Below are 14,819 nucleotides of genomic sequence, written 5' to 3'. Positions count from 1 at the left end.
ACAGTGGAAAACTTGTGGGGCTTCTCAGGGATTTAGCTGGTCCAGAAACTGCCTTGGGGTCACGTGGAAGACCTCAGGGGTCCCACCCCACCTTTGTTCCGGGGCAGGGAGAGGGCTGACTGGGCCCTGGAGAGGGCGCTGGGGAGCAGCTCAGCACCTGTCCCCAACTCTGGCAGGCTGGGCCCTCCCTGCACCTGAACCTCCCCCACAACCCTCCTCAGCACAGCGGTGAGCCGCCAGGGAGGCAGCAGGAGGGGAGAGTGGGCCAGGGGAGGCAGGTGGGCCAGAGCAGGTGCCCCTGGGTGGGCAGAGAAGTGGCCCCTGCACTTACTTCCCTGCCCAACGCTGCCGCCATCTCACAGGCCTGCTTCTCCCTGTCCTGCTCCCCGCCACCCCCCTCCAGGGGTGTCCCGAGCACCAGGCTCCTTCAAGGTGCAGCCTCGCTGCTGAGCTTCCTGCCCAGAGGAGGAAATGAGGCAGGGACCTGAGAACGCCTCCCAGCGTCCCCGTGTACCAGCCCAGCAGGGTCTCCAGCACAGAGCTTGGAATGCAGGCTTGGAATGCAGGCGGTGCAAAGGGCCTCCCGAGGACAGACAGGACACGTGCTCTGCTCTGAGCGCCGAGGCTGCGCTTTATTTGCCCCTCCCCTCCCCACTCGCCCACGGACAGTCCCCTGTCGTGCTCAGCCCTGCTGGGAGCCCAGGGCAGAGACAGAGACGGCCCGCCCATGACTCCCGCGTCTCCCACGGCCAGGTGGGCAGCAGGTTCAGCAGCCGCTGTTCCTGCGCAGGAAGGCCTGGGCCCGCAGGGAGCACTGGAGCTCCGTGAAGGTGAGGGGGCCCACGGTGACATCGCACGGGCCCACGGCGTGGAAGCCAAGCTTCTCGTAGAAGGGCACGAGCGCGTCCTCACACATGAGCACAGCCCGACGCACGGCCGGCTGGCCGCCCAAATGGTGCAGGTAGCGCCACAGCAGGACGGAGCCCCTGCCCTGCTGCCGGAAGGTGCGGTGCACGGCCAGCACGTGCAGGTGGGCTGTGTGGCCCCCAGGCCTGTGCAGCGTCAGCGACTCCTGGAGGCAAGTGAGGGCCATGAGTGCAGGTCACCTCTGCTGACACATGCTCCCCCCAAGCCACCCAGCCTGGGCCAAGAGCAGGTGTCCCCTGAGTGTCTCCAGTCAGGGCCCCCTTCCCATCCAAGGAGGGCCCCAAATTGGGAGCTGTACTTCCAGCCCCGTGGAGGAAACTTCTTAAAGACCCGGAAGGGGCGAGCATCTTGCCCTGGGAGGGGACCTGTGGCCTGAACTCTTCTCTGGTTCTGGAGGAAGAAATTCCACCCCCTGGGCCCCCTCCCCCCCATCTGGTGGGCCCCTCTCTTCAGAGGCCTTCCAGGAGCTGGGTGCCGCAGCCCACCCCATCCTCACCTGAGTGAGTCTCTCCTTGTCCCAAAGTGAGCCGATGATGAAGGCCACAAGGCGGCCCTCCTCAAACCAGCCCAGAGAGAGCTCGGGACACAGGGTCAGGAAGTGCCGGATCTCGTCCAGGTACAGGGGGCAGAGGCCCGAGACAGAGACGAAGGCTGTGGCAGGAGGCATGGGGGAGGGGTGACTCTGGTCACTGCCCCATGTCCACTGTCCCTGCAGCTGAGTCCTCCCACCTCCTTGAACACACATGCACAGTCTGGGACCCAGCCTCCAAGGACAGGAGGCTCAAGGGTCTCCACAGGACAACCGGACCAGAGTGGAGCCTCCTCCCCACCCCCCACATGGGCTGCTCACCTTCACGCTCAATCTCGAACACGCTTACGGCGTCCTCCAGGGTGAGGCAGCGAAACTCGCTGGCAGGGAGCGTGTGGCGCCGCTGGCAGCCTGGGGACTCGGGAATCCCAGGCGGCAGGCGCAGGGCCTCAGGTTTCAGGGGGTGGATGCTCTGGGTGGACATCCTGGCCCTCGGGGTGCCCCGGCTGCAGAAGCACCTGCTAGGGAAGAGCGAGGGCCAGGTGTGGGCCTCGTCTCCACGGAGGCAGCCACAGAGGTGCTGCATCTGGCCTCTTGTAGCAGGAACTGGGGTGCGGCCAGCCCCCAAAGCGATAGGGACATTCCCCAGATGCCTGGCCCCCGAGGCAGCTTCCAGGGACGGCAAACGTGGGCCTCTCTCACCTTTCCCTGGAAGCTGGAAGGACACATGGAGCAGCCCCTGCAAACCTTCAGACGCTGTCTCATGGTCTTCGGGTGCAGGTGAGCCCAGAGACAGTGGGGGTCATGGGCAGGACACCCTAACCCTGCTGCCGGCAGAGGGAGGGGAGGGAGGGCACGAGCCTCCACTGACCACTTCTAAAGCAACTGGTGGGCGGGCACCTGGGCCCCCCCACTGCCGTCGGGTGGTTTGTCTTACCTCCCAGAGGGAGACGTCTTGTCCTCTGGGTGCAAGACGGGGTGGCTGGGAGCTTTTTAGGAAGCCTTGGCCCTCGGTCCCAAGAAAAAGCCCCTTAGTCAAAGGGGGCCCTTAGGGGACTCCACACTTACCAAGACTGGGCCTTGCACACACAGGATTCGGCGGGGGGAGGCTAGACGGAGTCAGGGCTGCGGCAGGTCTGGGGGAGGGTGGGAAGGAGCAGACACAGAGGGTGCACAAGACACCCCCTGCCCCATATGCCAGGCTCATGGGGCCCCCTTGTCTCTCTGCACAACACCCTGCAGATTTGCAGTTCTTAGAGGAGGCGTCCCTCCCTTCGCCTTCAAACACATTTCAAAAGCCCCACGGTGTCCACCTTTCTCCCCATGTCTAGAAGCTCCAAGCAGGGCAGCTCCTATTCCCAAAGGCTGAGAGCCAGGGGCGGGGGTCTCACTTACCTGGCCTGCGGGGAGGGGCCCCAATGTTCCCTCCACAGAGCCAGGCACCGTCACCCTGGGGGCCCGTCTGCAGGCGCAGGGACCAGGAAAATCCAGGACTCCTGGCTGCAAGGCTATTGTAGCAGGTGTCACCCGCGCAGCATGTGATGTTGTTCTCAGAGATTTCTAATCCCTGCCACCCTGCCTCCTGCTTTACACCCGGCAGGATGATGCCAGCTCCATGCCCTGTCCCTGCCCTGCTGAGGGCAAACGTCAGTGCTGGTGCACTGGACGCGGAGGGATTACCAGCCGCCAGCTGAGGCCCCAGGGTTTGGGGAAAAGAGCAAAGGGCTAAGCCTGAGGGCTCCGGCTCTAATCCCTGTTCTGTCACCAACTGGCTAGGCACCGGCAATTCGCCCTCTGTCCCTCGGAGGCTTGGGCAGGCACACTCCCGAGGGTCCTTCCTGTCCTGGCAGCCTGTGAGTGCTGCCATTTATAGCACTTGCTACATGCTGAGCCCAGGGTAAGCATCTCCTTAATCCACACAACCGCCATGCCAGGTGAGTATTAACCCAGCTCATAGAGAAGGCAACAGAGAGGTTAAATAACCTGCTCAGAGCCTCCCAGAAGGTACGTGAAGCGGCAGAGGCAAGCCCTGGCCAGCCTCCCATCACCCACTGTCACTGTGTTGGTGGTGGAGGGCTGGTTCACATCCTCTCGGTTCTCCTGCTGTTGTCAGTGTCCTCAAGTTGGGGTCTCCAGCAGCGACAGGCATCAGCCTTGGGAAGAAATGCCCAAATCTGGCCCCAGGACATGCAGTTGGGAGTTGACGACTCTGGAGCGGGCGGCTGGACTGTGCAGGTGTAGGGCGTGGGGTGTGGCTGCAGCACTGGGCCTTGCTGCATAGACAATGGCAAACCGCTGAACCGGCCTGATCCTTGGATGACACTTTTTGTCCTACCCTCCTCATAAATGACCTTTTCCATTGCATATGTAATCAAAGTCTGGTTCCCCAAAGTGCACCTCTTCTGGGGAAAATCCCCAAACCCAGAGGTGGGAGTTAATCCCCATCTTCCTCGCTCTCGGCATCACTTCGGTAGTCGCTCATCCATCCACTGCCAAAACCAACGCAAACGAGCAAACGTCCCCAGAGACTCAGGCCTCCTCCCTTCCTGCTCCACCCTGCCTGTCTCCAGGGCCTGCCATCGCCCTAAGGTACTTACATAGCCAGGAGGCGATACAGCCACCGCATGGAAAGCCTTCGGCAGGACCCACGAAAGCTGGACATAACCATACCTGGGGACCCACACTCCCAGTCCTTTGCGTACTAAATGCTGAAAGAGCAGAAATGTTCCAGCAACACTTTTCATAATGTTCCCAAACTGGAAACGCCCCAAATGACCATGCGCTGTCGGAGGGATTACGGAACAGACACAAGATGGAATACCACATGGCAATGAGAACAAACCAACCTGGACGGCACACAGCATCAGGGGTGACGCTCATCAACGCAATGTTGAGTGGAAAAAGCCGGAAAACAAGGGTGGTACCGTGTGATTCCAGGGATTGGATTCTGATCTGCGTGTTAGGATCAGGAGAGTGGCTGCCCAGGGGGGCTTTTGGGGTGCTGGTAATGTAACATTCATTTCTTAAATTGACTGCTTATTTTGGGGAAGTGGTGGAAATTCTCCAAGCTGCCAATCTGGGCACTTTCCTGTCTGCATGTTCTGCTTAAAGTTTACCTAAATATTCAGAAGTTTGCTCTACCCAACATCTCAACTGCAAAGACAGCCATTGACCTTGGTTGCCCCGGAGCCCCACCAGCACCTGGTGCCAGCTTTCCCTCTGGGTCCAGGACCCCGTCTCTGTCCCTCAGCCCGCCCTTGCACCCCTCCCCTCCAGCTCACACCCCGTCCTGCACCTCCTAGCTCTTCTCTTGCCGGCACCTGCCATCCTCCCACAGCACACGTCCCTGCCCTGTCAGTGCCTGGCCTCTACACCCCACACAGCGGTGGACCCCGGCTCGGCTCGGGCTCCTGAGGTCCCCAGAGCTCCCATCCCGCAGGCGCACTCCCACTGCGCATGCAGAGGGAACACTTGCTCTTCCCCGTGACCTTCGGGGAGAGACCGCTGGCCAGCCCTGACCCCCTGAACTTGGAGTGGCCAGGACCAGTCCAGACACCTCCACCCACCACCGCATGCACCCTTTCTCCTGTCTGTGGGGTCCCCTTCTCCCAGGGACCCTCTCTGCTGTCTGAGGCCCGCCAGAACCCCCAGGGATCACCACGCTGCCTCACCCGCCTGCCCCAGGCAGCTCCCCATCTTTCCCTTTCAGGGAACCCCCAACAGACCTCTCAGGACCCACCAGAAGACCTCCTCAGGCTTGGGCTTTGGGCCTGGTTGGGGGAACATGGAATACCAGGACCTCAGCTGTCCAGGGTCCCCCAAAAGGCCTTCTCTGTTCCGACGCAGACTCTGTGGCTCCATTGCACCCCCTGGTGGCCAATCGTAACCGCTCGGCGCTGCCTTGGGGCAGCAATGACTCCGACCTGGCCCTATTCTTTCTGGAAAACACCTCTTAACAGCCTGGAACCTCAGAGAACAAGATGAGGCAGTGTATTACACCTGGTTAAACTGGGGGAGTCAAACCCCATGGGGCAGGGGAGGGGAAGATGATCGCTAGGGACGATTTCCTGGTCAACAGGAAGAAAACAACACACACTGACAATGAGAAGGAAAGTGAGGGGGGAGGGGCCCAAGGGGTGATGGGTGCAAAGATAGGGGTACCCCTGAAATGAAATTAAGAGAAAAATCAAAACCATGACTACATATCAAGAGTGACAGTGTCATTTCTAGTCCAGCCATGTGGAGATGACCCGATAAGGTATCTCAGAACACCCAACCGCCTCCCAGCTCTGGGGTGTCCTCAAATTCACCTGACCAATAGAGTGGCCTCCAGAAATGGACTTTGTGAGTAGGGTCACCAGATTCAGCAAGTGAAAGGACAGGACAACCAGTGAAATTTGAATTTCAAACAATGAACAAATTTTTAAGTATATTCATGCAATGTTCGCAACACACTGAGACTAAAGAATTATCCAAAAGTCAAATTTCACCAGGCAGCCTGTATTCTATGTGGCAACCCTATTTGCAAGGTCTGGGAAAGGGTGGTGAGGACACCAGGAAGAACCTCGGGCAGCATCACGGCTCAGGGGAGAGGGGTGCTGAGCTGTGGGCCCGGCCTGAGCCCCTCGGCCTCCAAGCCCTACAGTGTACATGACGCCCTGTTGTTGTTCAAGCTGGTCCAGTGGACTCACTGGCTTTGCTGACCGTCTTCAGGAAGGAGGGAATAAGTATGAGCCTGGCAGTCCTGGGCTCTCGTTTATTGCACCACTTTTTCACTCTTGTCCCCAGCACAAAGTGTTTTGCCCAATGGATCACAACCTGTCCCCAGAGCAAGAGTGAGCACGGCCGAGGGCTGGCTGGTCTGGGTCCCGATCCTGACTGTGCTGCAGACTGACCTTCAGCAGGAGCCTCAGGCAGAGGCGTTTCCCCAGCCAGCCATGCAGGAGTGTGGGAGGTCTCCTGGAAGCAGATCACCTCCCACCTGGGGCCCTTAAAGCCCCCAAACACTCGCCCCAGGGTGGAAGGAGCTCTTTGGGCCAGCCTGGATTTGCTTACGCAAGGTGGCATGGAGAGGCCAAGCAGGCCGGGGCTCTCCCATGGGGCAGTGTGGGGCCTGAGCACACTTTGTGGATCTGGAGAGGCGCCCCAGTGGCTGGTTAAGATAGGGGTGAGACAGGGCCTGCTTCCTGGAGACCAGTTCACTTTGCTGCTGGCTCTGCGGTCTCCTGGGCAGGCAGACACGCGCACGCGTGCGCGCGCGCGCACACACACACACACTCTTAGCAATGGGATTGACAGACCGGCTCAGTTTCTGGCAGGCACATTTGAAAATAAACGAGATTCTTCCTAGAGAAGCATCTCTATTCCCCACGTAGGGCTGGGTGTTGGGGCCACAAGAGGAGAGGGTTTTTTCATGAGGGAACGAAGTTCATTTGTCCTTCCTAAATGTCAACAATTGTGAAAATAAAAACTAAGCAGCTGCTTCCATTCACACTCACCCCACTAGTCAGCCTGAGTGTACTGAGACTGTGGCTGGGGTTTCAGGGTCTGGGAAGAAGTCAAGCCTCAAACCTTGTTCGGAGCAGCTCAGAACTGAGTGAAGTCACTGGAGGACATAGTGAGGTGGGGAGGAATTTACTGAGGTTCTATCTCTAAAATGGCTCAGATGCAGCTCAAATTGGGGGCAACTGAAAGGGTTCAGAGATTGCATAGGCAGGAGAGGGCCAAAGAGTGCTGCTTTCCTTCCACCTTCTTCAACTCACTGGTGTACAGGGGGGTAGGGGGGAGGATGGGAAACTGACTGAATGGAGGTACAGGAATCTCAGGCCTTTGACGCCCACCAGTATGATATATGATTGAGCTCCAATGCTATGCCAGGCACCGTACTAGACACCAGGGTTACACACACAAATACGACATGATCCACGTGCTCAGTTTAGTCCAGTGAGGGAGAGCCCAGCATCTGAAATCAAGGACTCTTACCTACAACCCAGCAGGTTCCTGATAATCTATGTAAAGCACTCAGTATAGTACCTGGCTTGCAGTTACAGCTCGATAAATGGTAGCTATTATTAGCCATTATTACAAGAAGCCACAGAATAAACATAGCATATCTTCCTGAGTACCTATTTTACTCAACGATTAGAGAGGAAAGGACATTCTTTTTTATATTAAAACAAAAAACACAGGTATAACCTGGAGTAGAATGCAAATTCACTTGGATTTTTTTTTTTTTCACATCAGACAGGTAACATGCCCATGTCATAACAAGGTTTGAGGGAGGCACATCTTGAAAACCCAGTCATTATGCTTGTGAACTAGAAAAAGATCATCCTTTGCAGGTTTTTATTTTAGAGCCAGGGTCTCACTATGTTGCCCAGGCTGGTCTCGAGCTCCTGGCCTCAAGCAACCTCCTGCCTCAAACTCCCAAGCAGCTGGGACTATAGGCACACACCACCATGCGCAGCTCCACTTGGATTTTTGACATCAAACACAGATTTTGGGCCTGCCTTGCCCTGCCCCTTCAGCTTACTTGCTCAACCCCTGTCCCCCCATCCCATCCCCTCAGTGGGACACATGGAGACACAGACTCACCTCTGCAATCAGGAGCTCCTCAGAGGGAAGTCTGGAGAAACAGTAGAACTGGAAAAACCCCTGCACTTGGAGCTAGGAGAGTCCACTGGTTACTGTGACCTTAGGCACCAAATTCCTGTTTCCTCATTGGTAAAATGAGGTTAACAATGCCTATATCCAAGACTGTGATAACAGACAAGATGTGTGTGAAAGTGCCTGGCACAATGCTTGACCAATGATATATGCTTAATAAATACTTGGTTACCAGTGGCCAAGGAGACAGGGTTGAAGGGCCATGGGAAGTAGAACAGAAGTGACTATGTTACTGCTGTTAAATCTCCTAGGTCTTTACAGGGCAGGGAGTGGAGACCTGTGTCCTTACAGCAACTATTCCAGATGGCCATTCTACACTGTGGTCTGGGATGGGAAGGCCATGATTTGAATACCCAGCTTTGCCCTGAAATTGTGTTCTAACACCGTTCCAGCTCATTCAGCCCCAGTTTTCTCTATATATTAGTACATAAATTTTCTAAGATTGGGTCCATTGACAATCACCCTAAGCTCAATATTACCTCATTAGATTATCAGCACTTGGCTTAGGGCATCTCATATACTCAGTTCTTTGAACTTTTCCAGGAGTGCAGTTCTGTATCTTCAGCAGCCTGTAATCAACCCAAAGAGCTGGGATACTGCCTTTTTTGAAGAACCTACACACTGTAATATCGAGCCATCTTACTAATCTGTTGGTGGTGGTTTTGCAAAGAAATGTGGAAAAAAATGATTTTGACTGAGAAGAGTTAGGGCCAGATTTTGAGTATTCTTGATTTCCCTTTCACAACCCATTATAAATCTATCCTCTGAGAATGTATCTCCCACCTTTTGGAACTTACTTAGGTGACAGATAAGTAAATTAGAATTACTTATCTGGGTGCAGTGGTGTGAGCCTGTACTCCCAGCTACTTGGGAGCCTGAGACAGGAGGATTGCTTGAGGCCAGAAGTTTGAGATCTGCCTGAACAATGCAGGGAAACCTGATCTCTTAAAAAAAAAATTAGAATTACTTTTTATATTTTAAAATGGCAATATGGACCAGACTATAACAGTTCTGCTGGTCTGGAATTTAGTTTAGGCAGGGTTTTTGAAATACTATAATAATGGTTAAGCTTTATGGAGGAAGCTATATGCTAGGCCCTGTTCTACTTCATTTAATCCCCTAATTGCCCAATGATACAGGTACTGTTATCACCCCTATTTTACAGATGAGAAAACTAAGGTGAAAATAAGTTAACCAGTTTGCCTACCTTTATCTATTAGTAAGTGGCAGTGCCAAAAATTGGAATCCATGGCTCGCACTCTTGCTATGCTACTTCTTGCCATACATGCCTGTCTTCTCAGAGCTTTGAACTCATCTCAATGAGTTTAAAGCCAAACCACTTGGGATGCTGATACTTGCTTTTCTTTCTTATCTTTCTCTGGGTCTCCTTCACAAGTCCCAGGACCAGTCCCTAAGGGGTCATGACCTTCCAAGCTTTGCTTGGAATTCCCTAATACAATGCACTCTACATACACTCTATACATATCTGTTATAGCCTTGCTTCCAAGCTGCCTTAGAGCTGCTTTTTAACTATTTAATGTGTATTTGTTTTGTCTACTCAACTAGACTGCAAACACATTAGAGGACAGGGATAATCTCCTTCTCTTTGTGTAACCTTCGCAGTGCCTAGGACTAGGCTGGGACGCCAAGCGAGCTCATTAAAAGTTGTTGTCAGCCTCTCCACCATCCTCCGCCCCACCCGGGCCACTCCCCTTTTCCTCGGCGACCACTCCACTTCCTCCTCCTGGGTCCCCGCCCCTTCTCGCGCCCTTCAGCTTTATCCCCTCCGGCCTCGCCCCTCCTTCGTGGATTCCATCCTCCCCCCACCCTCTTGCAGCATCTTCAGCGTCCCCTAGCGACGAGGCGGCGGCTCCTAGCAACCGCATCCCGGTTCCCTGACGACGGCGGCACGTAGGGCCACGTCAGCGCGCCGTGGCCCCGCCCCGGCGCCCGCTGGCCCCGCCTCCCCGCGCCTCGGCCGCCGCCGCTGCCGCCGCCGCCGCCCGAGACTCGCGCAGAACAGTTATGGCGGATCCCGCAGCCCCCGCGCCCGCAGCTCCCACTCCCGCCCAGGCCCCGGCCCCAGCCCAGGAGGCGGCCCCAGCCCCGGCCGCATCCACCGCCCCGGCGCCGGCGCCCGCCCCGGACTCGGCCTCCGGGCCGTCCTCAGACTCCGGCCCCGAAGCCGGCTCGCAGCGCCTGCTGTTCTCTCACGACCTGGTGTCGGGCCGTTACCGCGGCTCGGTGCACTTCGGGCTGGTGCGCCTCATCCACGGCGAGGACTCGGACTCGGAGGGCGAGGAGGAGGGCCGCGGCAGCTCGGGCTGCTCCGAGGCCGGGGGTGCGGGCCACGAGGAGGGCCGGGCCAGCCCTCTGCGCCGCGGCTACGTGCGCGTCCAGTGGTACCCGGAGGGCGTCAAGCAGCATGTGAAGGAGACCAAGGTGCGGCGGGCTGGGAGCCGGGCGGGCCCGGGGACCCCGGCTGCCTGTGAGGGAGGAGGGGGTCGGCGGCCGGAGCCCTGGGCCGGGGAGGGGCGGCGTGCAGGGCACTGCCAGAGCCGAGCCACTGCAGTGGCCGAGCTGGGAGGACAGCCTCAGCAGAGGGTACGCTCTGTGCAAAGTCATTGCACCAGCGCTGGACGCACACACGAGCTGGGCACTGCTGGCTCGGGACCTGGCCCTGGGCTTCCTGACTTGAGGGGACTTCCACGCCATGCTATGCTGTGGTGTTGGCCTCAAGATTAAAGATGTGGACCGACGCCCGTAGGGACCTCCTCAGGCTCTGAGGCGCGTTCGGCATTACACCAGTGCGGCGTTTTGCTGACCCCTTAGGAGCTCCGTGCTGCATTGTGCATCCAGAAAGGAAGGCCATGGCCGGTCCGCGCAGGGAGGGGTTGTGGGCATTCCAAAACAAAGATAGAGGTGAAGATCCTAACCAACGTAAAAACCCAAGAAGTTCATTAGATTACAGAATGCATGTGTTGAGGCAACCCAACCTCTTTTTGTTTTACCTTGCTGCCTCATTTTAATTGCTGCGGGGAACTTTGTGAGTAGAATCATTAACAATCAGAGCCATGATATTAATAGTACTGGGGTAGATTCTGACAGCTGCGACTGGGATTGATGACTCCTAAGTGCATTTGGACTTCTTGGGGAAAAAAATGTTGTAGAACTATGGATAGAGGAGAGTCACCAATTTGGAAACCTGAAGGGTTTTTCTTGACCTGTATTGGAATGATGCTGGTGAATATAGCAATTTTACAAAACAAAGAGGTTTATTACCATAAACCTGAAACCTTGAACCAGGGTTGGTTTGGTGGCTTGTTTTCCTGAGTATGAGTTCCTATCAGTGATTCACACACACATCTCTGTGTCTCACACCCTTCTGCCTCTCCTCCTTCCCCTCCCCTTCAAGAAAACATTTCTAAGCAGGAATCAGGCCTGCACTGTTTTAGTCCCTGGGAGGCTGAGGTCTGATTTCTGGGGAGGGCGCTTTAGAAGTTAATCTGGGTTTCTCACACAGTGGGAGACAAAGGCAACGGAGGAATAGGGCTTCATGCCATACTACAAAGGGGGTCTGTGATGACAGCTTGGGCAGGAAAAAGGCCCACTCCTGTGTGATCCATTTCCTAGTGGCAGAAGTGACTGCTGATAGCAGCAGGGTCTTTCTCTCGCTAATGCACACACATCCACAGACACAGATCCTCACACAGGACCCTCCTTCCCCTCAGAGACATGTAGATGAGGCAACTGCTCTCTGTCTCGAAAAGAAAATTGTAAGTTCGTTCGCAAAAGTATTTGGAAAATACTACTTTTTACAGCAAAATGTTTGTTTAAAATCACCACCAATATTGTTGTGCAGGAAAAAAGGATATTGCTCTGTATACTGTGTGACATCAGATGGTTGCTGGTGTCTTTCTGTGAGTTTTCCAAAATGTTTTCACCTCCCGTCTTTTCTAGAGGTTTTTGACTTTTGGAATGCAGGTCATTCGACTCCAGCGTCCTGTGTGTCATGGCCTCCTGCCCCGGGACTCAGGGAGGCAGACCCAGCTCATGACTGGGAGCTGCCATGTTTATCAGTTGTTGTTCCTGTCCATCTTGACTTTGGTGGTTAACTTTGTTTACAGTTACGTTCTGTCTGCCTCTCCCACCAAGTGTAATTATACAAATTTGGACTTAAAATACCTATTTCAGAGTTAAATAAAAAACAACTTTAAGGCACCAGCTTGGATAGATTTTGAAGCTGGCCTCTTATGACTTGCTTGAAATCTGTTTTGTGGCTCTGGTGGTGGTGTTTTCTTTGTCATTGTAATTGCTGTAGCTGCTAGGCTTAGCAAAAGCCAAGCAGCATAGAAATTCCAAGGAAGTGGTGGAAAGTAGTGCCCCTTTATGGGTGGCAAGATCCAATTCTTTTAGGATTTGAGGATAGATTTGTTTTGAGCAGGGTGGGGGTGTTATACCTGATAGGTAGCTCTCTGTTGCCATGAGCTATAGGCACAGATGACCCTGGTCTCCTGCTTTGCTCCTGGCCACTGACCAGGATAGTAGGGTGGTCCTGGAACTGTGCAGCACTGTGATTTAGGAAGATTTTCTTTTTCACCCCTTTCTCCTGTCAAAGTCCATTGAAGTGACAGTGTGCTGTAAAGGAAAGACCATTAGACCAAAACTGAGCATTTAGGTTGTCTTCTCCTCCATCACTAATCTAGTTATGAGATTTGAGAACCTAGTTATTGATTTTATAATGTAGTGATTGATGGTTTTGAGAAACTTATATTTTAAAGCTGCTACCTATTGGAACTTTTTTTTTTTTTTTTTTTTTTTTGTTGAGACAGAGTCTCACTTTGTTGCCCAGGCTAGAGTGAGTGCCGTGGCGTCAGCTTAGCTCACAGCAACCTCAAACTCCTGGGCTTAAGCGATCCTACTGCCTCAGCCTCCCGAGTAGCTGGGACTACAGGCATGCGCCACTATGCCCGGCTAATTTTTTCTATATAGATTTTTAGGTGTCCATATAATGTCTTTCTATTTTTAGTAGAGACGGGGTCTCGCTCAGGCTGGTCTCGAACTCCTGACCTTGAGCAATCCACCCGCCTCGGCCTCCCAGAGTGCTAGGATTACAGGCGTGAGCCACCGCGCCCGGCCGGAACTTTTTAAATAGTTCCATTTAAGGTGGAGTGTTTCTTAGGCTATGGAATATTTTTGTAGTTTTCATGCTAAGTTGGAAGGCACTGAGTAAAGGCTGAAGAGTCTTTTAATATAAGTTTTTAGCAAACAGATTTACAAAGAGAGATGAAGAGACTGAGCAGCAAGTCCTACCCTTTCTCTGCCACCTCCATGAAAATTAGCAACAGAAATAAAGTAAGCTCTTCCATGAAGCTATGGAATTTATGTTCGTCTTCTGAGGCTTCCAGCAGCCAAAAATAAGCTTCTTAAGGACTTAAATGAAGCCAGCAGCCAGTGCCTCTTATATGTTCTTTCCTTTCCCAGTCCCTGACCCCTTCAGCATGGTAGCTGGGTTATCCACTTGAACTCTTCCTGCTGGGCCACGGATCTCCTCGGAGAGGTCACTTCCCATCACTGGTCATCCTCTGAGAGAATTTTGGAATAACGCCAAATGCCACTTCTTGAGCACTAGACATGGTGGATCCTTCTGGTCTCCACCTGTCATGGTTGGACAGAATGGCCCCTGCAAGGAAGAAAGCAGGACTGCCGTCTGTCACTTCAAGTTCACCTTCCCTTTTGGAGGCGACCTGTTTATGCTTTAGCTTTCTTCTGCTTTCCCATCTCTTGTGCACTGTCTTTAAGGTTGCCACAACATTCTGGGCCTCGCTAGGTTTGAGATATCATACCTCTAAATTAGAGCTGCCTGTGATCACACTGCTTTTGTGGGGGGGGGGTGTGAGAGAGAGAGTGAGTATGAGTGAGAGAAGCACCCTGATGACAGGTCCCTCAGGAACTGGCTTTTCACTTTATTTTTGGCTCCTACTCAGGCCAGCATTTCCGTGGGGAAAGCTATTTAGGTGTAGCTTCACAGCACATGCAGTTTGTCTTACTGGTCCAGGTGCCAGACCCATTAAGAGCAATTGTTCTTTGTGGTGTAATAGGAAGAAGTCATATGAGGTTAATCAAGATGAAGGACTAAGTGCATCTAAATTACATTTTATTCAGATAGGATCTCAGCGCGTATAGACTCTAACAGCTGTTCTGTGATTTTATTCTCTGTCCCTTCTAACTCTTGGGCCTCAACACCTTGATGGTGCCTCTGGTTGCTGCCTGACTCAAGGGCACTTTCCCCAGATGAGGGGTGGGTGTTTTCTACTGTGATTGGAAGCCGAAACCCTTGGGTACTCTTCCTAGCTGGCACCTACTCTGAATGACCTTGGTTAAGTCATTGCCTCATTTTCTCTCTCTGCGATGAAATACGAGGTCTGTCTTTATAACCCCTGCAATGAGCCTGCACAGAAGGAATAAGCAAAAGTATAGTGGGGTCATGCCTGGGACAGCCACTTGGTTATTAGCAGACTCCATTCTGATGTTTGCCAGACAGAACCAGCCCTGTCCCTTCAAGAGATCACTTCCGTGCGTCACAGGGTGGTGCTGCACCAAAGAGGCACCTTGGGAAGCAAAAAGTGCACCAGCGGGGTTTGTTTCAGTGGTGTAGGGATTCCTGATTGATCGTGTTGTTGCTAGTGACCAGATG

The 14,819-nt window shown here is 53.9% G+C and overlaps 2 protein-coding genes and 1 pseudogene across 3 annotated transcripts in view; 1 reads left to right on the top strand and 2 right to left on the bottom strand.

Annotated features, from left to right (window-relative positions):
• Positions 1-766: 766 nt before the first annotated feature.
• AANAT (aralkylamine N-acetyltransferase) lies at positions 767-1,940 on the bottom strand. The gene is made up of 3 exons (XM_069481733.1): positions 1,778-1,940; positions 1,424-1,578; positions 767-1,072 (listed from the first exon to the last, which is right to left on the bottom strand). Exons 1-3 carry the CDS (start codon positions 1,938-1,940, stop codon positions 767-769), a joined length of 624 nt encoding a protein of 207 aa, XP_069337834.1.
• A 5,753-nt stretch (positions 1,941-7,693) lies between these two features.
• LOC138392800 (small nucleolar RNA U13) lies at positions 7,694-7,785 on the bottom strand (annotated as a pseudogene).
• A 2,346-nt stretch (positions 7,786-10,131) lies between these two features.
• UBE2O (ubiquitin conjugating enzyme E2 O) overlaps positions 10,132-14,819 on the top strand; it is a 52,457-nt gene continuing 47,769 nt past the window's right edge. For both annotated transcript variants that reach the window (XM_069482891.1, XM_069482890.1), the window contains exon 1: positions 10,132-10,564. In XM_069482891.1, coding sequence (XP_069338992.1) covers positions 10,148-10,564 — 417 coding nt within the window. In that variant the 5' untranslated portion in view covers positions 10,132-10,147. The remainder of the gene's footprint in view (positions 10,565-14,819) is intronic.

Source organism: Eulemur rufifrons, chromosome 9, assembly GCF_041146395.1.
Source record: "Eulemur rufifrons isolate Redbay chromosome 9, OSU_ERuf_1, whole genome shotgun sequence".
In the NCBI taxonomy this organism is placed as follows: domain Eukaryota; kingdom Metazoa; phylum Chordata; class Mammalia; order Primates; family Lemuridae; genus Eulemur; species Eulemur rufifrons.
This window is presented reverse-complemented; position numbering and strand designations above follow the sequence as displayed.